The 27,617-nt window shown below is 41.2% G+C and overlaps 1 protein-coding gene across 4 annotated transcripts in view; it reads left to right on the top strand.

Annotated features, from left to right (window-relative positions):
- LOC132871743 (CUGBP Elav-like family member 5) overlaps positions 1-27,617 on the top strand; it is a 472,273-nt gene that overhangs the window by 248,734 nt on the left and 195,922 nt on the right. For 2 of the 4 annotated variants that reach the window (XM_060906211.1, XM_060906213.1), the window contains exon 4: positions 10,125-10,129. The exons of the other annotated variants lie outside the window; for them this stretch is intronic. In XM_060906211.1, the coding sequence (XP_060762194.1) occupies positions 10,125-10,129 (5 nt within the window). The remainder of the gene's footprint in view (positions 1-10,124; positions 10,130-27,617) is intronic. 4 annotated transcript variants of the gene reach the window in all.

Here is a 27,617-nt window from a genome sequence, read left to right as displayed (position 1 = left end):
ATCAGAATAAGATGCACAGCGCTTTTGAGTTAAAAAGGATTAAATCGCTTCTTAACTTTTGACTGCCTGGGCTGCAGTCGTGACGTCACTTCTAATGCAAGTAAACCGGTTGTAACTCGGGTTGAGTTTAAAGATCGCGCAACTCTAGAGTTTACCTTTGCCAAGGGTAAGAAGCAAAATCGCGCTGAGTGATGGATCTTGCAAGAAAGAAGACGTCTTTTTGGGGTGGAGAGCGCGCCTCTTTATACATCCAGATCCATCGGAAGCCAGACGTGAGAGAGCAAGATGGAAGCGTTGTCCCATTGTTTTATGTTTCCTTGTATGATGACGTAGATGATCCCGCCCACGCGTGACGTAGGTCACACGGAAGTGGACTGGGAATTGTAGTTCTGACACAAGATGGCGGCATGATACCTACACAGCCATGATGCTGTAATTGATGCAGTATGTGGTTTGGCATTGTCATGTTGGAAAATGCAAGGTCTTCCCTGAAAGAGACGTCGTCTGGATGGGAGCATATGTTGCTCTAGAACCTGGATATACCTTTCAGCATTGATGGTGTCTTTCCAGATGTGTAAGCTGTCCATGCCACACACACTAATGCAACCCCATACCATCAGAGATACAGGCTTCTGAACTGAGCGCTGATAACAACTTGGGCCATCCTTCTCCTCTTTAGTCCGAATGACACGGCGTCCCTGATTTCCATAAAGAACTTCAAATTTTGATTCGTCTGACCACAGAACAGTTTTCCACTTTGCCACAGTCCATTTTAAATGAGCCTTGGCCCAGAGAAGACGTCTGCGCTTCTGGATCATGTTTAGATACGGCTTCTTCTTTGAACTATAGAGTTTTAGCTGGCGACGGCGGATGGCACGGTGAATTGTGTTCACAGATAATGTTCTCTGGAAATATTCCTGAGCCCATTTTGTGATTTCCAATACAGAAGCATGCCTGTATGTGATGCAGTGCCGTCTAAGGGCCCGAAGATCACGGGCACCCAGTATGGTTTTCCGGCCTTGACCCTTACACACAGAGATTCTTCCAGATTCTCTGAATCTTTTGATGATATTATGCACTGTAGATGATGATATGTTCAAACTCTTTGCCATTTTACACTGTCAAACTCCTTTCTGATATTGCTCCACTATTTGTTGGTGCAGAATTAGGGGGACTGGTGATCCTCTTCCCATCTTTACTTCTGAGAGCCACTGCCACGCCAAGATGCTCTTTTTATACCCAGTCATGTTAATGACCTATTGCCAATTGACCTAATGAGTTGCAATTTGGTCCTCCAGCTCTTCCTTTTTTGTACTTTTAACTTTTCCAGCCTCTTCTTGCCCCTGTCCCAACTTTTTTGAGATGTGTTGCTGTCATGAAATTTCAAATGAGCCAATATTTGGCATGAAATTTCAAAATGTCTCACTTTGGACATTTGATATGTTGTCTATGTTCTATTGTGAATACAATATCAGTTTTTGAGATTTGTAAATTATTGCATTACGTTTTTATTTACAATTTGTACTTTGTCCCAACTTTTTTGGAATCGGGGTTGTATGTCAAGAACCACTCAACTAAGTAAAGAGAAACGACATCCATCATTACTTTAAGACATGACGTGACTTTTAATTAATAAAAATAAAGAAAAAACATTGAATTAAAAGGTGTGTCCAAACTTTTGACTGGTACTTCTGTCCCCCTCTTCCCTTCCTCTCTCTCTCTCTCTCTCTCTCAATAGAAAGAAAAAAAACAGCTCTTACCTATATTTGAACTGCCTCCCCTGAAAACTAGGATCAATGCAGCAACGCTTTTACAAGGGCACCTCCAGCACGGGGGAATGAGTAAAGATTATCTGTATTGTTTACTTTGATCCAAGACTTCTCAGGACTCATAGGGATTTATTCCCCCCCCCCACACACATTTAGATTGGATATACTGCACAAATTCATCCCATAACCATAAACTATATCTCAGCCTTACAACATAAATTATTGTGATAGGAACTGATAACAAAATTGAATATTGCTTTTTAATGCTTCAGCTTCATCTGCAATTTGTATCTGTGTTTGTATTTGTTGAAGGCACCAAATACCTGTATCTATATTTGGATTTAAACATGACATGGGCGTGGCCCCTATGATGACCTGGTGACTTGTCCAGGGTGTACCCTGCCTTTCGCCCGTAGTCAGCTGGGATAGGCTCCAGCTTGCCTGCGACCCTGTAGAACAGGATAAAGCGGCTAGAGATAATGAGATGAGATGGGCGTGGCCTAAGCCAGAAACATAAGAAAACTTTGGAGGTAAAAAAAAAACAGTGGCAGAAATGCCAGCATCAACAGCATGGCTGGCTGCAACAGTTCCTCAAACTCAGCTACATCACTCCAGTTCATAATTGAGATGTGCAGGGAAATGTTTACTAATCCTGCTTATGGTGTTATTTGTGTTTGTATCAGCCTGCAATATTTTCTAGCAAGTTTAGTTGGTTCTATTTACCCAAAAAAAACCCCAACAAAATAAACCATAGTAACATAATTTAAGCCAGGCAGCATGGTGGTGTAGTGGTTAGCACTGTCGCCTCACAGCAAGAAGTTCCTAGGTTCAAGCCCAGCGGCCGGCGAGGGCCTTTCTGATACCCCTTTTCCACCAAATCAGTTCCAGGGCTGGTTCGGGGCCGGTGCTGGTTCACAACTCGTTCAACTTGCAAGCCAGCTGAGAACCGGTTTGCTTTTCCATAGCTCGCGGTGCTAAGGGAAGACACGTCATTACGTCAGTTACGTCGCTACGTTTGTATAAACCTTGGCGCGAATATCGATGCAAAAACAACACGGAAGAAGCAACAACAACAATAATAATAATGGCTGACTTCGCGTTTGTACAGCTGCTGCTTCTCGTCGCTTAAAAATGGCGATCTTTCGCGGTCTTGTTATTGTTGTTGGTCTTAACAACTCCGCCCCCCCCGCTGACGGAAGCGGTTCTTTTCTCTGGCCCAGCAGAGAGTTGGTGCTAGCCTGGAACCGGTTTTTCTGGCCCCAGAGCCAGTTCTTTGTCAGTGGAAACAGAAAACCCGGTTCCAAACTAAGCACTGGCCCCGAACCAGCCCTGGAACTGCTTTGGTGGAAAAGGGGCATGTGTGTTCTCTCCGTGTCCGCGTGGGTTTCCTCCGGGTGCTCTGGTTTCCCCCGCAGTCCAAAGACATGCAGGTTAGGCTAATTGGTAGCTCTAAATTGACCGTAGGTGTGAATGTGAGTGTGAATAGTTGTTGGTCTCTATGTGTCAGCCCTGTGATAACCTGGTGACTTGTCCAGGGTGTGCCCCACCTCTCGCCCATAGTCAGCTGGGATAGGCTCCAGCTTGCTTGCAACTCTGTAAAACAGGATAAGCAGCGACAGGTAATGGATGGATGTTTGGTTGACTTGGCCAGTTCCTTTCTGTGCACTCAGAATTTAGAGTAGGCAGTTCACCTAACTGCATGCCTTTGGACTGTGGGGGAAAACAGAGCACCCGGAGGAAACCCACACAGACACGGGGAGAACACACAAACTCCACACAGAAAGGCCCCCCCATAAGCCATTGGGCTCAAACCCAGAGCCTTCTTGCTGTGAGGCGATGGTGCTGACCACTGCACCGTTATGCCAGCCCCTGACCAGGCAGTTATGTCCAAATATGTACATCACCCAGCATTGTATGTTCACACTAAAGAATGCGGTCTTTCTTTGTCCCAGGAGATTCACATCTGACCGCTTGCTCGTACCCACATTAAAGTAAAAATCCCAGTCCTGGTGCACACCTCGACACTCAACCATGTGAACCTTTCAGGCAAGCTTGGTGGAAAAACGAAAAGAAAAGTTCACCTTGTGTTAAAATCTATATAGAACTCATTATCTGAATGTTATCACGTTCAGTTCACTAGTACTGAGTTGTCTCTGCTAGCATTGTGATAGTCAGGAAGCCCTGTGGCACAGCTGCACTGCCACTGTGGCAAACTCACTCTCCTTGCTTTGTCATAAATGATATTTATCCCTCACTCGCCTTTCTCCTTGCAGCCCAGCACACAGCGACGTATCCAGAATACCAAGTGCTTTTCAGCGGTCCAAACAAAAGAGTCTCTCTGCATGTGTGTCTCCAAATCGCAGCCGAACATAGATGGCCACTTAAAGGGGCTTTTGTGCCTTTGATGTCTTATTCTCACAAAGACTGCTGGGTGTATGCGCTATGTATAAATGTGGAACATGTATATGTGCGTGTGTGTGTGTGTGAACAGAGAGGTTCACTGCAATCAAATTAAATGACCTCCTAATTGAAGTTGTTCTGGGCAAGCAAGCACAAAAAGGTACACACGTGTATGTGCACGCGCGAGCACACACACGCACACACACTTATATAAGTGTGTATCATATTCACCTACGCGAGACCTCACGCTGAGATGACCTTTGAGAAAAATGGATGGACACAGACCTCTGTGTGTGTCTCTTTTGCCACATCAGCATCAGCATTAGCAATAGCATTATCAGGTGTTTGGAACGAAAGTGTTAGCACTGACTCAGACGAAAGCCGTAAAATCCCCTCAGGATATCAATATCCAATTATTTTTGCGCCGAATGGCTTGCAGTTAAGAGAAAAATGAAGCTGTTGTCGATAGTTTATCAGAATGGTTAAATCGAATTCAGTTTTCAGTCTTAGCTGGAGTAATTCTGTCTAATAACGCACTCCTGTTTGTCGTTTAGCTTTGTTAACTCTCGAGCGGATAATAACACACGTTAGCTGTGACTAAAATCACCACTTCATCATCACTTTAGGAAATAATGGGAAGTAGAAGTTTGATAATGGCTTTGAAAGTTATTTAAAATGATAATCTGACTGGATAAGACTTTAGTTGAAGGAGTAGGTAGGCTATACGGTATATTGCTAGCTTAAATGCTTAGTATGAATCCATGTTAGCATTCATTCATTAGCATAAATCGTTCATTCAACAAGCTAATGCTTCGTAGCTAATATTCTATATTTATATAGCAATATGTAAGACACTGGTAAACAAGACTATTAAACTAACCACCACGTGTGGATGGAATGAGTGGTGGGGTTTTTTTTCTCTATTTTTTTTTCTTGAGGGAAAGAGATTTTCTCCTATTTCAGCATTTTTTGCTCTCATATAGTCTCATCTCATCTCATTATCTGTAGCCGCTTTATCCTGTTCTACAGGGTCGCAGGCAAGCTGGAGCCTATCCTAGCTGACTACGGGCGAAAGGTGGGGTACACCCTGGACAAGTCGCCAGGTCATCACAGGGCTGACACATAGACACAGACAACCATTCACACTCACATTCACACCTACGGTCAATTTAGAGTCACCAGTTAACCTAACCTGCATGTCTTTGGATTGTGGGGGAAACCAGAGCACCCGGAGGAAACCCACGCGGACACGGGGAGAACATGCAAACGCCGCACAGAAAGGCCCTCGCCGGCCACGGGGCTCAAACCCGGACCTTCTTGCTGTGAGGCGACAGCACTAACCACTACACCACCGTGCCGCCCCTTGTGTGTGCATTTTACTGCTAAATATTTAACATATTTCATCTCATCTCATTATCTCTAGCCGCTTTATCCTGTTCTACAGGGTCGCAGGCAAGCTGGAGCCTATCCCAGCTGACTACGGGCGAAAGGCGGGGTACACCCTGGACAAGTCGCCAGGTCACCACAGGGCTGACACATAGACACAGACAACCATTCACACTCCCCACATTCACACCTACGGTCAATTTAGAGTCACCAGTTAACCTAACCTGCATGTCTTTGGACTGTGGGGGAAACCGGAGCACCCGGAGGAAACCCACGCGGACACAGGGAGAACATGCAAACTCCGCACAGAAAAGCCCTCGCCGGCCACGGGGCTCGAACCCGGACCTTCTTGCTGTGAGGCGACAGCGCTAACCACTACACCACCGTGCCACCCTTGTGTGTGCATTTTACTGCTAAATATTTAACATATTTTTGTCTTTAAATCTAATTTTTTTTTAGCCTTAAGCTAGTATTTGTAACTTCACCCAAAACCAATTTAAAAATACTTATCCAATGCTGCCATTTGAACGACATTTTGCACACAAATTTTATTTGTTTCTCACTTGGGGACCAAATATGCTAATATGGCTAGTCATAAAAAGAAGCATTAGCATTAACTGTTTTTGGCTTGCTGTTTGTTTTTGGCGAAGTTATTGGTCTGTGAGGCATTTTTTTATGGTACAAACAGACGCAGATGTTAGCGAAACTATTTTAGGATACCATGAGGTATTTGAATGCCATCAGATTTTTTATCCTTAATGTCGGTTTTCTTCTTGTTGATAATAAGCGGAAACTGTTGCATGTTAGCAGCTATATGGCGAGATGATAATGTCGTTGCAGTCCTGTTGAGTTAAAAAGTTTCCTGCTCTTTAAACCGTAGCTCATTAGAACGAGTTGTGTTCTGTGGTTGTGGTAATTGATATGTTAATGTCGTGTTCAGCAGTCAGGATTCTGCATTCAATATTCACAGAAAGGTCCATTACTGTTTGAACCTTCCATGCCATCGTGATCATTAACAAAATGCCTCATACATTATAAACAAGGCTGCCTGACTCACTGTACTTATGAAAGAGAATAGCATCGATCGGATTGCTAACAGATGTATTTATGGAAGTTGGATGGAAGTTTGCATTAATCATGTGTATAGCACAATGCGTGTGTGTGCGTGCGTGCGTGCGTGCACGCGGGTTTAGTGCTGTTATATGGCCTCTTTGCTGCCATCTTACAGGGTCTTGAGTTTACCATAAAATCACCACAATCACTTCAATCTCTTATATAATGAGCATGGATTAGTCTCTGAGGTTAAGATAGTGCCATTCTGAGGTTGCCAGATTGAACACTTTTTCTTTTTTACTGTTATTAGATTAAAAGACATAATCTAATGACATTAGTTCTTGCTGCACTGTATTTCAGAATCAGTTCTGAGGCCAAATGATGATTTGTTTATGAAACTGTGACAAGTGAAAAATACTGGCAAGTGAAAAATGAAGAAGCGTAAAATAAGATGAGCATTAAATACATCTCATCTCATTATCTCTAGCCGCTTTATCCTGTTCTACAGGGTCGCAGGCAAGCTGGAGCCTATCCCAGCTGACTACGGGCGAAAGGCGGGGTACAAGTCGCCAGGTCATCACAGGGCTGACACATAGACAACCATTCACACCTACGGTCAATTTAGAGTCACCAGTTAACCTAACCTGCATGTCTTTGGACTGGGGGGGAAACCGGAGCACCCGGAGGAAACCCACGCGGACACGGGGAGAACATGCAAACTCCGCACAGAAAGGCCCTCGCCGGCCACAGGGCTCGAACCCGGACCTTCTTGCTGTGAGGCGACAGCGCTAACCACTACACCACCGTGCCACCCGCATTAAATACATGACTTGTGAAAATAGTGACCTGGCAACCTATAAAACCTATAAATATTCAAACTTTATAAAATGTTTAATGATGAAATGGTTGCTGTAGTTTTTTGTTTGACAACATTCCATTAGGAAATAAGAGTAAAGAAAAACTTAAAAAAAATTAGAACGAGTTGAGTCGAATTGTGTTGAAAAAGCGAGTTTTATTGCATCGTAAAATATAAGAGCCAAACAACTCAACTTAAGTGTTCAGTGATTGGCATACAGTACCAGTCAAAAGTTTGTACACCTCTACTCATCAATAGTTTTTTTTTCTGTATTTTGATTCTTTTCTACATTGTAGAACAATACTGAAGACAGCAAAATATACACGGAATTATGTAGTAAACAAAAAAGTGCTAATAAAACTAAATATGTTTCATATTTTAGATTCTTCAAAGTAGCCACCATTTACCTTGATGATGCTTTACACACTAATGGAGTTATCTTAACCATCTTCATGAGGTAGTCACCTGGAAAGCTTTTCAATTAACACGTGTGCCTCGTCAAAAGGTAATTAGTGGACGAGTTTCTTGCCTTCTTAATGAGTTTGAGACCAAACAGTAAATAGTAAATAATAAAAATACAGTAAATAGCCCTATTCTACAACTGTAGTAATTCATATTATGTCAAGAACCGCTCAACTACGGTAAGTAAAGAGAAACGACGTCCATCGTTACTTTAAGACATGAAGTGTGTTTTAATTAATAAAAATTAAGAAAAAAACAAACTTTTGTTTGGTACTGTATATCTATTTACAAATTTAAAAAAATGTAAAAGCTCTGAGGGCATAAATATTTATCCCTGTTGCTGTAAAACCCCTAATTTAGTACTTTAGGAAAGAGACATGCTCTGTGTCCGAAATCGCTCCCTACTCACTATATAGGTCACTATATAGTGGGGACGCCATTTTTTAGTGCTGTCCGAAACCTTAGTGAGGATTATTTACACCCTATATAGTGCACTGAAAGTATCCCACAATGCATCACGAAAAGTAGTGTACAACCGATGGTCACTAACCAAAGCAATATATCCCATCATGCATTGCAGTCGCGCTGAAAGAAATCAAAAGTCTCAAATTTGATTTAATAAAAGGCAGCGGCAAAGAAGAAAGTATTCAGCCTTGATTAAAAAAAAGAACTGAAAGATGCAGGTACTTTGTATTGATTAATGTGGGAAATACGCTCAGTATAATATGTATTTATCACAGAAACACATGCATGTATTTATTATTTTGAAAACCCACCAGCCGACTGATCTGGCACGTTTTAATTGTCCGACAGTAATGACATAAATACCAGCATGACGGATTAGTGTTTGAAAGCGTTTTTTCATTTTACCAATGAGCTCACTGTATAGTCCTCTATCAGGGGCGATTTCTCAGAGACAACAAGGGAAGCCGAGCTTCCCCTAAAATTCTCTCCCCAAACTGCGGCATCTATGACGTTGAATTCTCATTAAAACAATAACTTGCATAACATAATATATGCCCAAGATTGTATTTACATTCATAACTATCCTGTAACTTATTTGAGTGATGTCTGACGAACTTGCAGTTCGCTACGAGAATCACCTTTGCTGCCAGGCTGTAACCAGCGTTGCCAGATACTGCTGACGTTTTCCAGCCAAAATATGTTCAAAACCCGCCAAAATGCACTTAAAACCGCCCAATCTGGCAACACTGGCTGTAACCTTTCTTATTTCAATGGGCTCTATGGACTGGCAGCCGGGTATCCGTTGCAGTCTATGAGAGGGCTCTGAACAGCCAATTTCGGCTAGTTGTTATTGGTTAAAATCGACAAAATCGTCACTTCCAGGGAAGCCGGGCTTCTCTGGGACTAACGAGACAGTGGGAGGGGCAAGAAGCCGGGCTGATGAAGGATTATTGGAGGTAGTGTTTGAAAGACATGAGGAGGGCGGGCTCTGTACTTCGGCGTCGGCGAGGAACACGGAAGCATGATCAGTCCCTAGAGGATGTCGAGAAAGTGTAGTCGTGTGCCAAAGTGCTGTCCGAATTTCTTTTCATATAAACGTTTCTTCTCATTGATGTCTCTGTACATTACTCTGTAAATAAATGTAAATATTACTCGTTGTGCTTTTCATCCATTCTATCAGTTTGATCATTCGTGAATTCACTCATTTATTTCATTTGTAGTTCAATCTGGTTGTAGGCTAGCTTGAGCCTTATTGGGATCTGCAGTGCTAGCTGCTAACAGAAATTGGTGAAGTCTCTGGAAAGCACAACCAGCTGGTATGACAGGGTCACAGACCATTTTCTGGAAAAGGAGCGGAGGGCAGAATTTGTGTATAAATAGTGTTCATGTTCATGAATCTGAAGTGTGTATATTGTTCAGTAATGTTAAGAGAATGGTGGGCTCTGTGTTATAGGTTATACCTGGGTATAATATTCAAGGTTCTGTGTGTTGCATAGCCTACCTGGTTATGAATTTCCAGACTGTGTTGCAGAAGATGTTCAAGGATGTGTTGCACAGCTGGGTGTTGTGTTAAAGACTCTGTGTTGCATATCAGGGTATGATGTTCAAGGCTCTTCGTTGAATAGCCAGTGATTTTTGGATGTTTGATATTTTTGATTAAGGATATGAGGCACTAGCCTGGCAAGCCAGACTATAACATGAAATGTACAAGCAAAAATACTTTCTGCCACTAGGTAGGGTTGTCTAGTTCACTATGCTAATGGGGCACACCTTTCTATGCTTTGATATCCGGCCTACAGGTTTTACGATGAATGCGTAAAATGGGCTTCCCCTGTTTTAAAAACCAGCAGCCGCCACTGTCCTCTATATAGTAATTCCCTATATGGGAGTTGGGAGTAGTGAACGAGTGAGCGATTTCGGACACAGGGATGGTTACAATGTCAGTTTTTTTGCTTGACAATGAAGAATTACATATCATTGCCACATTTTATCATTAGCTGAGTTTATGGTCCTGAATTTATTGTTCTATTTTGCCTCTTTGGGAAATTTTTTAATTTTTTGATTCAGTTACAGTAATCAAATATACCATGCACTGAGAGGCTCCGCTGAAATTATGGATTCTCTGAGGTGACTGGTATAGTACTGTTTTGTGAGGGGTGCAGCCCTGAAGAAAATAGTTCTATGCCAGCCACTGAAGAGAATCCATAATTTCAACGGAGCCTCTCAGTGCATGGTATATTTGATTTATATTCTTCATGAAAACATTTCAAACTAAAAGTGTTAACTTTTAACTTTGCTCTATGAGATTGAATCTCAGCATAAACTCCCTGGAGGCAGCCACGTTTGTTGTTTACGTCAGAGCGACCTTCAACTTTTGCATGTGCAATGTACCATGCTATCACTTTAATTTTTATCTATTTATTTATTTATTAATCATGCTATCACCTGCCTCGCCAGGCATGATCATGACACGTAGATCTACACACACAGAAATGCTTGCTGAGCCACAACTGTGACTCGAGTCAGTGATTAAACCATTATTTTTGGTATTTGAAAAAGAGACCAAGCAATACATAAAAAATTACTGACTCACAAAATCAGAAAGCTGTTAAAACTATTGATTTGTGTGGTTATTTTAATGTGTTCAGTTGAAAATTCCGGCGGCACGGTGGTGTAGTGGTTAGCGCTGTCGCCTCACAGCAAGAAGGTCCTGGGTTCGAGCCCCGTGGCCGGCGAGGGCCTTTCTGTGTGGAGTTTGCATGTTGTCCGTGTGGGTTTCCTCCAGGTGCTCCGGTTTCCCCCAAAGACATGCAGGTTAGGTTAACTGGTGACTCTAAATTGACTGTAGGTGTGAATGGTTGTCTATGTGTCAGCCCTGTGATGACCTGGCGACTTGTCCAGGGTGTACCCCGCCTTTTGCCCGTAGTCAGCTGGGATAGGCTCCAGCTTGCCTGCGACCCTGTAGAAGGATAAAGCGGCTAGAGATAATGAGATGAGATGAGTTGAAAATTCCCCCTGGCTGAAATGTTAATGTTTTTGTTTCGATTGTATTAATGACTTCTATTTTTGTCTGTCTTTATTGTTAGAATAAATAAATAAATTTGATAAAGTGCCTCGAGTCGGCCGTATAGCTTGAAATTATGATGTCAGTTCATGGTATATCCAGGATATACCATGACTGACTCACACCATCTCAATTTTTTTTTTTTTTTTTGACGTCATGAGACTTAATCAATTGTGGAACTATCTCATGTCATGTGAGTCAATCCCTGCATGGGAATTTTTAATGAGGAATAATAATTCATAACATGGATTCTTAATTCATTTGGTGGTTCAGATTCATAGTCATATGTTTTGAAACCCTTTGTCTTTTTTTCTAAACTGCAATATCACATATATGTGTGTGTTATTTACCAGCTGGGAGGTCCGTATGGTGAAATACCGTGACCGAGGTCTTGAAAGTACTGAGCGAGGCCCTCTGGGCCGAGGTCAGTATTCAAGACCGAGGTCACAGTATTTCACCATATGGACCGACCTTAAGCTGGTAAATAATATATTTATTTTTTTCTTTATCAAATTCTAACAGAAAACGAGAGCGCCCGAAAAGGAAAACCGAGCCGAGTCGAGGTGAGCCGCCATTTTGAATCCTCATTCACGGCTGTAATGCAAATGGCTTCCTCCTCGGTATACAAGTGCACTTCCATGGCAGGAAAAAAACTACATTTTGCCACCTATGTAGTCCCCTATTTATACAAATAGGAGTCATTCAGGATTCAGCAATGTTTTTACTCGGCGTTAGCAATTTACAGGTTTTAAGCTTTCTCCTGAAATGTTTTCTTTTATTTCTTCTTCCTCAGAGTAGTAAAACTCGCTTTCGCTTTGAACACTGTTGTCATCGCTATCCTTGCTGTAAAATTAATGCTATTCTCCTGAGAAATGTGAAAATAAATGTCGACAAAAATTGCGACTATGTTTGTTGTTGTTGTGAACGAGTGAGTCGCCAGGCTAGGGATCCTTAACTGGGGTCCGTACCGTAGGATACGGACCCGCTCGCCAGCCAATCAGAGCGCAGGATTTGATGGAAACCGGACCGCGAAAAAAAATAAAAATAATAATTTCTGAAAATATGCAAATGTTTTTGCAGTATTTGGATATTTAAGATATGCACCAAATATTCCCCATATGTTTTATTTGAGAAGTTATACATAAGTTGGTGTGTAAAAAAGTATCTCAGGATGCTGTACATGAGTTCCATCTCCAATCTGGCTGTTAAATTTAGAACGAGCTGGTGCCTCAGATGTGTGAGCCGACAAGAGCAGATGAATGAATAGCCTCAATCATTCACAATGAGGAAGACAATTAAAGAGCGAGATCTCGTTCTCTCTTAAAAATACTCTCAGATCTGCCAGTTTTTTTTTTTTCGTAGTGTTCGCTTTGATCCTCCTTTTCAAATGAGGGAAAGAAAGAATGAGAGACCAAGAGGAGGGGAAAAGCCAAATAACGAAACTGTGAAAGAGAAACAGAAAGAGCGCTTAATGAAGAAAGGGAGAGAAATGATGAGGGCAGTGGCTGTTGAGTCTATGGTGGTTTGTTTGTGTTGTGTTTTCAGACACCATCCACATCAAAGTACAATTTTGTTTTGCCGCCTTTCTCGCTCTTCCACTAGCCGGCTTGGGTCCAAAGCGTTTGATATTCTGCCCTAGTTTTTCTCATTTCTTCTCTCTAACTCTTTTCTCCTGTGTTCCATTCACAGTAGGCCTGGTACACAATACAGCGACAATAAAGCCACACCCATTTCACATTCGCTAGCTTGTTGTCCACACAATAATTTGTCTTATTCACCGAATATGAACATTGCGCGCTCTGATTGGCTACTCTACTACTAGGATATCAGCTATACCGTGAGTAGAGAAAAACAAAATGGTGGCGTGCATCAAGTCAGATATATCACTTTGTTATCAAGTATTTAAAAGAAACAGAAATAGTTAAGGGTGGCACGGTGGTGTAGTGGTTAGCGCTGTCGCCTCACAGCAAGAAGGTCCGGGTTCGAGCCCCGGGGCCGGCGAGGGCCTTTCTGTGTGGAGTTTGCATGTTCTCCCCGTGTCCGCGTGGGTTTCCTCCGGGTGCTCCGGTTTCCCCCACAGTCCAAAGACATGCAGGTTAGGTTAAATGGTGACTCTAAATTGACTGTGAGTGTGAATGGTTGTCTGTGTCTATGTGTCAGCCCTGTGATGACCTGGCGACTTGTCCAGGGTGTACCCCGCCTTTCGCCCGTAGTCAGCTGGGATAGGCTCCAGCTTGCCTGCGACCCTGTAGAAGGATAAAGCGGCTAGAGATAATGAGATGAGAAATAGTTAAAAGAAAATAGTTTTTTTTTCTCCCCCAATAGCTCCTGTTCCACACTCCAGCCCAGTTGGTGGCGGTAATGCATCTTTAAGTTGGTTTGCCAACCACCAAAAAAACCCTAAAGAAGAAGAAGAACATGGCGGCGCGTGTTACTGAACCAACCGAGGACGAAATAAAAACTCTACTTGAAAACAAAACCCCAAAAAATGCAAAAAAAAAAGCAACAAAATAAGAAATGAAAGTATCTGATAGTGAGAACGTATCTTTTTTTATTTTTCAAGAATTATTATTATAGCATTTTTCACAAATTGCTACTGTCATTCGCTGATTCATTTACATTCTAAGCAGAAATGATTTTGTCGGACGTTTTGTATAAAGTTGATCGAATTTGCAAGAAATAAAAATAAAAATGCTCTGTTTGTCAGAATCCAGTGAATGTGGATAGAATAAAACAGCTACAGGCCTCAATAGCTACTCTATTACTTCATATACAACTCGATTTCATGGAATAACTGTTAATTGTCTCATCTCATCTCATTATCTCTAGCCGCTTTATCCTGTCCTACAGGGTCGCAGGCAAGCTGGAGCCTATCCCAGCTGACTACGGGCGAAAGGCGGGGTACACCCTGGACAAGTCGCCAGGTCATCACAGGGCTGACACATAGACACAGACAACCATTCACACTCACATTCACACCTACGGTCAATTTAGAGCCACCAGTTAACCTAACCTGCATGTCTTTGGACTGTGGGGGAAACCGGAGCACCCGGAGGAAACCCACACGGACACGGGGAGAACATGCAAACTCCACACAGAAAGGCCCTCGCCGGCCATGAACCCGGACCTTCTTGCTGTGAGGCGACAGCGCTAACCACTACACCACCGTGCCGCCACTGTTAATTGTATCAAACAATATATAAACCGAGCTAACTAAATATTAGCGGTGTAACACAGTGTTCCATTTCATGTGTCTATATCTATTTGTGCCCACAATCCCATTCACACAGTTTTTAAGTGCTTTTTTTTAATTTAGTGGTTATTTTTCCCAAAATATAAACAAACCAGGAACAACCAAAACCTGGATCAGGCACATAAGGGCTAACTGGTCATTATTGTTTTGAAAGAATCCACTCCTTGTGTTTGTAGGAACTCTGAAGCGATGTTGATGTTGCCTTGATACCTCGCTGTCTTCCTCAGTGAATGTATGCGTTAATCAAACCAGGCATTGCAGCACATTATGGGTATCTCATACCTGCCAAAGCATACATGTCAACCTATACGGAATGTCCGTATTTTATACGGATTTAATTCAATAAACGTAGTATACGGGCGTATAAATAAAGTTATACGGATTCTTTAAAAAAACTTCAATATTTAGAGCAATAATCAATTCCCACGATGATAAAAGAGCGCATAACATTTACAAACGTACTGTACACCACAGACAGCCAGTAAAGAGTCTTATGAAATCGCACATTATCTTGTGGTAGCGAGACTTCGTTCCACTTCTGATCATGCGCACACCGCATTGCGAGAATCCCGCCAACCGTGAAGTCATAGACATATAAACATAGACGCCGCCTTCTGCGTAGAATCATACGTCATCCTCGCCGTCATATTGGATGTGGCAAAGTGGAGATTCTTCAACCGTCTCTGGTATAGCATCTAGACAGTAGCCGAGAATAAAGATGCCTCATTCATGTGCTGCGTTTAACTGTACCAACAGGTTTACCGTCCAAACGAGATCACATGGGATTACCTTTCACAGGTGAGACTGGAAAAATACTTTTCATTGTATTTGGTCATTATAACGTAATTTTACGAACAGATTTTTCTGACTTTGTGGCTAATATGAAGTCTTGCGCATAATAGCCGCTCGGTGAAACCTGTCTCCAAACAACGAAGTATTTCCTTCGTAACTACGCTGAAAACACTTTGTGTTTTTGTTAAACTTTGGAGCTTTGTATTCATTCTGAAGGTTTATTGTTATTAATATTGAATAAAAAGTAACTGGGATATATCATTGTTAATTATCATTCAAATTTTAGGTAAATAATTTTAATTTGCATCTTATACGGATTTTATAAGGGAAATACGGATTTTGGAGGTTGGTTATACAGGTTTGATTCACCAAAGGTTGACATGTATGCCAAAGTAGGTTGTAGTGTGCTTTTTGCTGGATATTTTCCACTATATAGTGATTTTCAGACACCACGATAAAATGGCGCTGCACAAACTTGGAGCTAACTCCAATTATTCGTCCCATATTCACTGGATATGAGCAATCGCGTGCTCTGATTGGCTACTTTACCAGTAGGCTATCAGTTCACATACCGTGAGTAGAGAAAAACAAAATGGCGGAGCGTGTTGCTGAACCAACCGAGGACGAAGTAAAAACTCTACTCGAAAACAAAACCCCAACAAATACCAAAAAAAAGCAATGAAATATGGAATAAAAATATTTGATGATAAGAACTTATCTTTTTTTTTAAAATCAATAATAATTATTATAGCATTTTTCACAAATTGCTACTGTCATTTCACTGGTTGGTTTACAATCTAAGAAGAGTATAAAGTTTTTATTTATCGAATTTGCAAAACATAAAAATAAAAATGCTCTGTTTCTCAAAATCCAGTGACTGTGGATAGAATAAAACCGTTATTCCACTCAATCTCGTCGTACATGGTTTATAGGCTGTCAGCTCATGTACGACTCGATTTCGTGGAATAACTTAAGTGTCAGTCACTGTGCAGTGGATTAAACAAGCGTGATCAGGTGCTTGTGCTTTGTGAGAATGAAAACATGCAGCCAAACTGGCCGTTTGGGTACAAGATTGGACATCTCTTGTCTCTTAGATCTGTTCAGACTGATTATTTACTTTCCGAATCTATACTCACTCCAGAAGCACACTAGTTGTAAATCAGGTGGGGGACAAGTTTACTGGTGCTGATGCTGATTTTGCATTTAAACAGGCTGAGCTGTATTGATTTAATTGTGTTGAAGGGTTCATGTTATGTAAAACCCGTCCATCCATAATTTCATACACTGGTCTAACGGTCACCTTTGCATTTTGACTTTGTTTAAGTGCCGATTCGGAAATGGCCGTTTGCCCGAGCTGAACGGGAGAATTCATGAAGGAAATACTGGCTGACTTGCTTCGTGATGAATGACTAACTGCAGTCCTACGAGCGGAAAAAGTCAGGCTTCGGGTCATTAGCAGTGTCTCCATACTGATTACCTGACACTTTATTGCTGTAATAAAACAAACCTTCATTCTCTTCGCTATTGATCTACAAACCAAGCAAATGGGCTGGCCGCGCCATAAGTTGTGAGCGTTCAGGGCCAGCATGAGTAGCGCTCTGTCCCTTCTTGGGCTAACGCAGGCTGGAAAAAAACACTCACCCATCATGGCACTGCTAATGTTTTTGGGAACGACGGGTAAAGGCTTTAGAGAGGTTTTACGGTGCATTTGGGAGCCATTTCAAGCTCCTCTTCTGGAGCTGTGTCTGTCTCATACAGATTGGCTATAAATGCCAAGAAGGCAGCCTGAGAAAGCTATAACAAAAGACTTAAGTGTTGCTGGTGCCTCCGCTCACCTTTTTATTCTTTTTCTTTTTACTCAGTTCCTCTGTAATTCATATTTCAGAGAAGGGTAAAAGCTTTGTTCGGTTTTCTTTGACTGAAATGAGCTAAGAGGTAGCAGCTTCGGCAAAAAACAGAAAGAAAGAAAAGAAAGACTTTGCAGCATGAGTCAGACAGGTGCTTTCACTCGCTCGATCGAATGAACGAAGAGCTGCAGCGTGGCTTTTATCCACCAAGGGGTGGACTTTTCATCGAAAACAACATGGAAACCAACGGCATTATAAGATCATTCTGTTTAGAGGTTGATCAGGACAAAAGATCTCATCTCATTTCATTATCTCTAGCCGCTTTATCCTTCTACACGGTCGCAGGCAAGCTGGAGCCTATCCCAGCTGACTACGGGCGAAAGGCGGGGTACACCCTGGACAAGTCACCAGGTCATCACAGGGCTGACACATAGACACAGACAACCATTCACACTCACATTCACACCTACGGTCAATTTAGAGTCACCAGTTAACCTAACCTGCATGTCTTTGGACCGTGGGGGAAACCGGAGCACCCAGAGGAAACCCACGCGGACACGGGGAGAACGTGCAAACTCCACACAGAAAGGCCCTCGCTGGCCACGGGGCTCGAACCCGGACCTTCTTGCTGTGAGGCGACAGCGCTAACCACTACACCACCGTGCCGCCCCATGACAAAAGATTAATACCACAAAGCGTAGACACATCCTTAAAATTTAATAAAGTGGGCATCGGTCTGTTAAGTGCAGCCTGTTTAAAAGACTAATTATGACTTACCCTTTGGAAAGCAGATGGATGATAAATAAATAATTCAGTCCTGTAATTAAATTAGCAAAATTGCCCATTGTTTTCAAAGAAGAAGCCTTTATTTGTCACCATGCACACTCAAGCAGAGTGAAATTCATCCTCTGCATTTAACCCATCTGAAGCAGTGAACACACACACATACCCAGAGCAGTGGGCAGCTATGCTACAGCGTCCAGGGAGCAGTTAGGGGTTAGGTAGCTTGCTCAAGGGCACTTCAGCCCAAGGTCGCCCCATATTAATCATATTAAAGGAGAACTAAAAAGTCATTTTTAAGCTTCTTTTATTTCTTAATTAACGTGTTATTCAATTACGTTTTCATTTTTAGTAACCTTATATCGTGACTCGTATTGGCAACTAATTGGCCTATGCGTTTTTTAGCCATGTTGAATGTAGTTAGTTTGATCCACGGCAGGCATCAATTATCCGCGCGATCTTCACGAGACTTGTGTGAGACTTCGAAACGTGACGTGTCAGTGCCGCCATTTTGAAAACTGTTTTCCAAACGAAATATTGCACAAAAACGAGTTTAAATGACGATTACTGCCTACTTTTTTCAAGCTTTCCTGATTGCTATCAAAACTTCCGGCTTGATTACATCAGCATTCGAAAGAGGGCGTGCACGCGTCTTTTGACAACGTTGGCAGATGTCGGTCGCTTTGATTTCCGCTGTACGTTTTACTGCCGTCCTACGATGTCTCGCGCAGGTCTCAACGAATCTCGTTTACGGCCATTGCTTTGACATATGGACTGATATATTACAGAGCATATTTCAAACACTCATAACTTGCTACAGCAGTGACAAAATAGCTATCAAAAATACATTCGTATATTTAATAAAATGAGAGAAATAGAATTTTGATAATAAAAAAAAAATTGTCTTCAATTCTCCTTGAACCTAACTGCATGTCTTTGGGGAAAACCAGAGCACTCAGAGGAAACCCACACAGACAACATGCAAACTCTACACGGAAACACCCCATCAGCCACTGGGCTCGAACCAAGAACCTTCTGGCTGTGAGGCAACAGTGCTAATCACTACACCGCCATGCTGCCCACTTTAGTTCTCTCTTAATTTGAGGATTTTGAATACAGATCTCACACAAAATGACGTTATTTCCTTTTCACCTGACTGATGTGAAGATTTTCTGATATTAATGTCCAAAAAATGTTTTCATATACTGGTCTTCACTCTCCTTTATAATTCTCATTTATAACTTTGTAGTCAAAGTGAAATATTTACACACACATCTATCTATCTATCTATCTATCTATCTATCTATCTATCTATCTATCTATCTATCTATCTATCTATCTATCTATCTATCTATCTATCTATCTATCTATCTATCTATCTATCTATCTATCTATCTATCTATCTATCACTTAATCCACTACTATAGAGCTTGCTTTCTTCACTGAAGAAACATCACCAATGCTATGCATGTATATTTCCGATACTGATAAGCCCATGGACCTTTATATCAACCAATTTTGTCTGGTAGCCAACTCTTATATCAGGCTACCCCTAAGGGCCTGGTCCCACAACACCGATAACTAGAACTATACCTATACACTACCGTTCAAAAGTTTGGGGTCACCCAGACAATTTTGTGTTTTCCATGAAAAGTCACACTTTTATTTACCACTATAAGTTGTAAAATGAATAGAAAATATACTCAAGACATTTTTCTGGCCATTTTGAGCATTTAATCGACCCCACAAATGTGATGCTCCAGAAAGTCAATCTGCTCAAAGGAAGGTCAGTTTTATAGCTTCTCTAAAGAGCTAAACTGTTTTCAGCTGTGCTAACATGATTGTACAAGGGTTTTCTAATCATCCATTAGCCTTCTGAGGCAATGAGCAAACACATTGTACCATTAGAACACTGGAGTGAGAGTTGCTGGAAATGGGCCTCTATAGAGGGCTACCGCATGACGTCACTGCGCCGCGAGATTTTGTTAGGCGCCATATTGAAAGACCAAGTACATGCACTCACAATATAAAACAAAGTACGAGCGAGAGTAAAGAGACACGATGGCTGATAATTCGGGTTATGCGAGTACATTACCAGCTGCAGAAAGGGCACGGTATGTGGAGAAACTGGCTGTGATTGATGGGTTTGACCCATATGATAAGACTCGCGGCAAGGGAGAATGGAAACATAAGGAGGACCTGACACCAATTCTGCCATCTGTTTGCTACCCAGACATTGTAAACTATTTGTTGTTTACACCCAGTGCCTACACTGCTGATGACTTGAAAGCCTACAAAGGGCTACAGGCTTACAATTATGTTGTTAGTGGCTTGGTTCGTGATATTACAGCTGTTATTAAGAATAACCTACACATAGTTATGGCCAAGGTAATCTTGTTGAAATCTTTTAATAATATATCTTTTCAGTTGAAAAATTAATACTTTTTGTTACTATTAAGGTATCCATAATTTAGGTTAATTTATCCAAATTATACATATGATATATGCCTACACAACAACTACTGTATGCTTTATTTATATAATAGGAGGGAGAGCAAGCCCCAAACCATCCTTTATTATTATTATTATTATTATTATTATTATTATTATTAAATTGAAGTCTGGAAGGCTTGCTCCTCATACAGTTATCAACTTGGGGCCAATTTAGCATGTTTTAAATCTGAATTTCTTGCGTTTGCTTACCTCAAAGTGTCCACAAATCATGCACAGACTTATCCATTATATCCACAGTTTTTTGCCAAGTCTCACACAGGTTTCTTTCAAGTCTACTGTTGGGCCAATAAATCATAAATAAAACAGCTCAGATTTGTTTGTTTAAGTCGTTTGCCACTCCACTTTATTCTCGTGGGTTCACATACCGCTGCCGTTATTTCCCCCAATCATGAGTTTGTTGGTCTTCCAAAATGGCGCAGGGTCTGTTTACTTCCAGTTTCGGGTGACGTCAGTGAAATCCCTCTATACACCTATGGAGATATTGCACCAAAAACCAGACATTTGCAGCTAGAATAGTCATTTACCACATTAGCAATGTATAGAGTGTATTTCTGATTAGTTTAAAGTGATCTTCATTGAAAAGAACAGTGCTTTTCTTTCAAAAATAAGGAAATTTCAAAGTGACCCCAAACTTTTGAACGGTAGTGTAACTACAACTAGGCCTGAATTTAGTTCCAGTCTGGAGCAGTCACAGCACAACTATAATCCCAACTATAATATTGATTGGTCCTGCCACTGAGGTAAAACATCAACACAGCCCAGTTGCTTATCATGTTTAGCTGCATTCCTGATCTGCCCCTCTCCCCCATCCCTATCCTATACCTCATCCCCCCCACTGGCCCAGAAGCCACTGGTCCGTACATGTATCTTCAAATGTATCCTTGCGGACCCTGCACACATGGTATATTTTAATGGTGTGACCTGCATACCAGAGCATGTGCTACTACATGTACCGTAGTAGGCCTATCCACAGTGGGGTGATATTAGTAATCTAAAACACCCCATACAGAGAAGGATTCAGACATTTAATACTTACCAGTCATACCCACTCTACTGCCAATGATCTTCCATACTTTTTCCTTTTTGGCCGTATCTTTGCATAGCTTGTGCTTTTTGCCATAAAGCATGGGATTCTTCGACACTTCAACACTATTATCCGCTTCTCCTCCATGATGCAACAAGGATGCCTGGGAAAAATAGCACATGCTCAGACAACGTCACATTTAAACAATGACCTGATTGGTCAGATGGTTTATCAGATCAGGTCCAGGTCTGAAAAAATCACTCCAGAAACAATCTCACCGATAGGTATCGTTATCGGTCTGGTGTGACCACCAACCACATAAACTGCAGGGGACTGATTGGTTATAGTTATAGTTATCGGTATTGTGGGACCGGGCCTTAACAGGCTACAGCAATTTTGTTTGATTTTATACAAATAAACATGTAAGAAAACCTTTTCCAGCAAAATACTAGCATGAATAAGCATGGCGGTGCACGTGAGTCCCATCTCAGCTGTTATTTCAGCGAGGTTACTTTCTCCACCATGCGCTATCTGCATTATTTATCTCCTGCAAACCCGTATTTCATTTCTGACACCGTGCTGGCTTGAGTGTGAGCAAACACGGCCTGGAACAGCGCTGACATTTTCCTGCTTATGTTTGGAAGCTGAAATGGCAGAACCAGCCATGTGTAACCCAGCATCCAGGTGCCAATCTCTTCTGCTCAATGCTGTTGATTACATACTGTAAAGCCCTATGCTTTTTAAATGCACAGAATCAAATAACTGTCAGAGCATCATCAAAAACAAAAAATAAATAAAATGATCTAAATTATCTCATGATTTAAGAATTAATAAAAATAAATAGGATGTGCTGGATCAAGTGCTATTTTATAAGCTGCTGGATAATGAGGCTGGAAACCATACTGTTAAATTCAACCAAATTTGCACTGATTAGCATAATAATTGCAATTAGGATTATTCATGCTGCAATGTATTAGCAATATCGTAGACTCCTCCGATCAAATGCTACTTCAGTGCTTGCCATCTTTTCATTCATATATTTTCATATTCAGCACGTAACATTTCGATTCGATTCACAATATTGGGTCCATGATTCAGTTTTCCCACAATAATGTTTTTGAAAAATAATTAAATGAAGAAAAATTTATGACCAAAACACCCCAACATTGTTTTCTATTATTTATCAACATAAATATCTCATCTCATCTCATCATCTCTAGCCGCTTTATCCTGTTCTACAGGGTCGCAGGCAAGCTGGAGCCTATCCCAGCTGACTACGGGTGAAAGGCGGGGTACACCCTGGACAAGTCGCCAGGTCATCACAGGGCTGACACATAGACACAGACAACCATTCACACTCACATTCACACCTACCGTCAATTTAGAGTCACCAGTTAACCTAACCTGCATGTCTTTGGACTGTGGGGGAAACCGGAGCACCCGGAGGAAACCCACGCGGACACGGGGAGAACATGCAAACTCCACACAGAAAGGCCCTCGCCGGCCCCGGGGCTCGAACCCGGACCTTCTTGCTGTGAGGCGACAGCGCTAACCACTACACCACCGTGCCGCCCAACATAAATATTCTTTTTATTAAATAAAAAAAATGTTTCATTCTTAGTAACCAACAATAATTATTTACCAATAAAATATAATAGCCTCATCTCATTATCTCTAGCCGCTTTATCCTGTTCTACAGGGTCGCAGGCAAGCTGGAGCCTATCCCAGCTGACTACGAGCGAAAGGCAGGGTACCGGTACATCCTGGACAAGTCACCAGGTTATCGCAGGGCTGGCACATAGACAACCATTCACATCTACGGTCAATTTAGAGTCACCAATTAGCCTAACCTGCATGTCTTTGGGGGAAACCGGAGCAAACCCATGCGGACACGGGGAGAACATGCAAACCCCGCACAGAAAGGCCCTCGCCGGCCACAGGGCTCGAACCCGGACCTTCTTGCTGTGAGGTGACAGCGCTAACCACTACACCACCATGCCGCTCATATAATAGCCTGTTGACTAAAATATAACTTTTATTAAAAATGAAAATGTTTAAAAGCCTATTTTTAAGAAACATTTAAGAGCATTTGCATTCTTTTTTGCGTACTATCTGCATTTGCTTCTTTTCTTTAGCTATCAGCAGGCTGTAAAAAGAGAGCTCTGATTTCTTATTAAATCTATTATGTACAGTCAATCATGCAACAGCTCTTTTTTATAGCCTTTTTTAAAAATCTATTTTGTTGTGCGTTTTCATGGCATTAGAGCTGTGTTACTTCCGCCTACGGTGAAGTCATGTGCATTCTCGCTATTGTGCATTATTGCTATATGCTGCTGGCTAAACAATGCAATCACAGCTAGGAAAACTGAGAGATTACCCAGCCTGATAATAATTCCAATTCAATTTTTATTTTATTGAATTGAATCGGCATAAATTTGTATAATGGTTTATCGTCACACGATATATTTTATTCTATCCACATCCACTGCATATGAGCAATTGTGTGATCTGATTGGCTACTCTACTACTAGGATATCAGCTCATATACAGTGAGTAGAGAAAAACAAAATGGCGGAGCATGTTGCTGACCCAAGCAAGGACAAAATAAAAACTCTACTCAAAAACAAAACCCCCCAAAATACAAAAAAAGCAACAAAATATGGAATAAAATTATTTGATAGTAAGAACGTATCTTTTTTTATTTTTCAAGAAGTATTATTATTAATATTATTATTATAGCATTTTTCACAAATTGCTGCTGTCATTTCGCTGGTTTGTTTACATTCTAAACAGAAACAATTTTGTCTGATGTTTTATATAAAGTTTTTATTTATTGAATTTGCAAAAAACAAAAATAAAATGCTCTGTTTCTCAAAATCCAGTGAATGTGGATAGAATAAAACAGTTATTCCACTCAGTCTCGTCGTACATGGCTTATCAGCTCATGTACGCCTCGATTTCGTGGAATAACTATTAATTATTTTTTTCACGGTCCAAATCCTGCGCTCTGATTGGCTGGCGAGTGGGTCCGTATCCTACGATATGGACCCCAGTTACGGACCCCGGTTACGGACCTCTGGCGACTCGCTCATTCACAGCAACAACAAACATAGTAGAATTTTTTTGTCAACATTTATCTTTTTTTAATAAGATTTATTTATAAGATTATCAAAAATCTTATAAATTTTTGCCAGAATTTCTCAGGAGAACAGCATTAATTTTACAGCATGGATAGCGATAACGACAGTGTTCACAACGAAAGCAAGTTTTACTACCCCGAGGAAGAAGAAATAAAAGAAAACATTTCAGGAGAAAGCTAAAAACCTCTAATTTGCTAACGCCAAGCAAAAACATGGCTGAATCCTGAATGACTCCTATTTGTATAAATAGGGGACTACATAGGTGGCAAAATGTAGTTTTTTTTCCTGCCATGGAAGTGCACTTCTATACCGAGGAGGAAGCCATTTGCATTACAGCCATGAATGAGGATTCAAAATGGCAGCTCGGCCCAGTTTTCCCTTCCGGGCGCTCTCGTTTTCTGTTAGAATTTGGTAAAGAAAAAAATAAATATATTATTTACCAGCTTAAGGTCGGTCCGTATGGTGAAATACCGTGACCTCGGCCTTGAATACAGTATTTCACGATACGGACTTCCCAGCTGGTAAATAACATATATGTCGACTTTATATTAATCTTTTTTCTTTTTTTAAATTTCTCTGTTACTTTTTATGTTAGCTCATACTACAGTTGACAACAAAGAAAAAAACAAAGTGCTTCTTCTTTCTTCAGTGCCCACTTTTCTATCCTTGATTTTTTTTTTTGTGGTCTAGACGTTATTGAAAAACCCTGTATTTGAAGCTTATGCTCACCAGAACAATCTTGCAACCTCAGCTGCATGAACTATATGCATTTGCATAATAATTTGCATAATCTGAATGGGGAGCCCAGAAAATGGATTTAAACGTGTGTAACATTTCTGAATACACCTTAATTTCCCAGTGTAAATATTTCTGTCAAACTCAGACTTTCGCCAAGTGTGAAGACGACTCTATACGAGGAGATTTATTTAGGCCAGAAAGCAAAATTTGCCTTGATTTCTGAAATACTAATCAGTAGTGATTGTCTTCTCAGGAATATATACTAAAAGTATTTGAAACAACACTACTTCTGCCTGAAAATAGTCCATAGTTAGAGCTGCAGCCACACGAAGGAACATGAAACTGCACCGTATGGCTATATTGTGATTGACATGTTCCCTGTCTTCTATAACTGATTACAGTATATATATATATTTAGGCACTGCCTAAAAGCGGAGCTCCCGATGAGTGTAAAATACGTTTGTAGGTCACGACCGGAGCTGTCACTCATTATTCATGGTCTGGGTGGAGCTATCAGCCCAGGAAACTGTATTTGTTATGCTACAGATGCTCACTGCTGCGTTTATATTCACCATGGTGCATTGGTTTAACAGTGGTTTAGCACAAGACTTTGAGTGCAGTGTGTATTTGTTTACAACTATGTTACATTCATTATTTTTGTTTCGTTTTCTTCCATTTTCATGGTGTATGGTGTTTGATGTCTAGTGTTCGATGCTACACTCATCTTCAAGAGGAATAAAACGCATCTGCACCCATCAGAGACTCTCTGTTGTTGTTCTTAATGCCAAGGGCTGCTACTGTGTTAGTAAATAATACCACATTATTTTTTAAAAAGCAGATAAAAAATAAGTGCTGGATAAAACCCCATCGATCTTAGGTAAATAATGATACAAATTTTGTTATCCGGTAGTTAAGTGTTTATGACATACGTTGCCTTGCGCTTACGATCGGGTTTCCTGTGAAGGTGCACGTACGTTGTTTGTACGTATGGATGGATGTTGTACATTACATTAGTTTTATTTGTATGCCATTTTTATTCACTCATCCAGCCATAGGCCAGGCTGGATGAGCTTATGCAATCATCCGTCATCGTCGTCCATCCACAATTTACAAAAGTCATTACTCCTCCTACAAGATTGATCGGATTTCGATCAAACTCACATACAATGTTCCCCAGGTGGGTGTGCTTAAAAGTTGCCAAGATGGTGGCGCCACCTGTCATATTTACAATTTTACGGGCGTCTAAAATTTTTGGGTGGCTCGTCATATTAAACGCTACTCTTCATAAACTGCTGGAATGTTTTCACTGAAACTCATCCAGAAGACTCTCAAGACATATTCCAACAAGGGTTGTTCACCAGGTGGCGCCACCTACCATGGATGAAGCAACAGAGGGGTCATGTGCAATTTCACAAAAATTGCAACTCCTCCTACAGGAGTGATCAGATTTTGATCAAACTCATACGGAATGTTCCCCAGATTGGTATGTATAAAGGTTGTCAAGATGCTGGCGCCACCTGTCATATTTAACATTTTATGGGCATTTGACAATTTTGGGTGACTCGTCATATTAAACGCTACTCTTCATAAACTGCTAGGACGTTTTCACTGACTCACCCAGAAGACTCTAAAGACATATTCCAACAAGAATTGTTCACCAGGTGGTGCCACCTACCATGGATGAGGCAACACAGGGGTCATATGCAATTTCACAAAAATCGCTACTCCTCCCACAGGACTGATCGGATTTCAAACTCACACACAACAACAGTGGCCGGTATGCGCTACAGCCTCATTGAGGCTATTTTTTAAACAGTAGTCTTTGTCACAAACATGCTTTACAGAAATCTGGACATAGATCCTCTTCAGATCAGATAGTGGGATTATAAGTCAGTACTCTTCTACGACTGTATATTGTAATGTCAAACAATTGTAAGTTTCTTAAACAGATGTTCAGTATTGTGAATAAGAGTCCTGGAGTGAGCACAGGACAGTCTTTATGATTACAGCAGCCGTTTTTAAGTACAAACCTACAGTATCCACTTGAAATAATCCAATGAAGCAAGAGTGAGAC

This window comes from Neoarius graeffei, chromosome 23 (assembly GCF_027579695.1).
Source record: "Neoarius graeffei isolate fNeoGra1 chromosome 23, fNeoGra1.pri, whole genome shotgun sequence".
Lineage (NCBI taxonomy): Eukaryota > Metazoa > Chordata > Actinopteri > Siluriformes > Ariidae > Neoarius > Neoarius graeffei.
The sequence above is the reverse complement of the archived record's forward strand: the minus strand, read 5'-3'. Positions and strand labels throughout refer to the sequence as shown.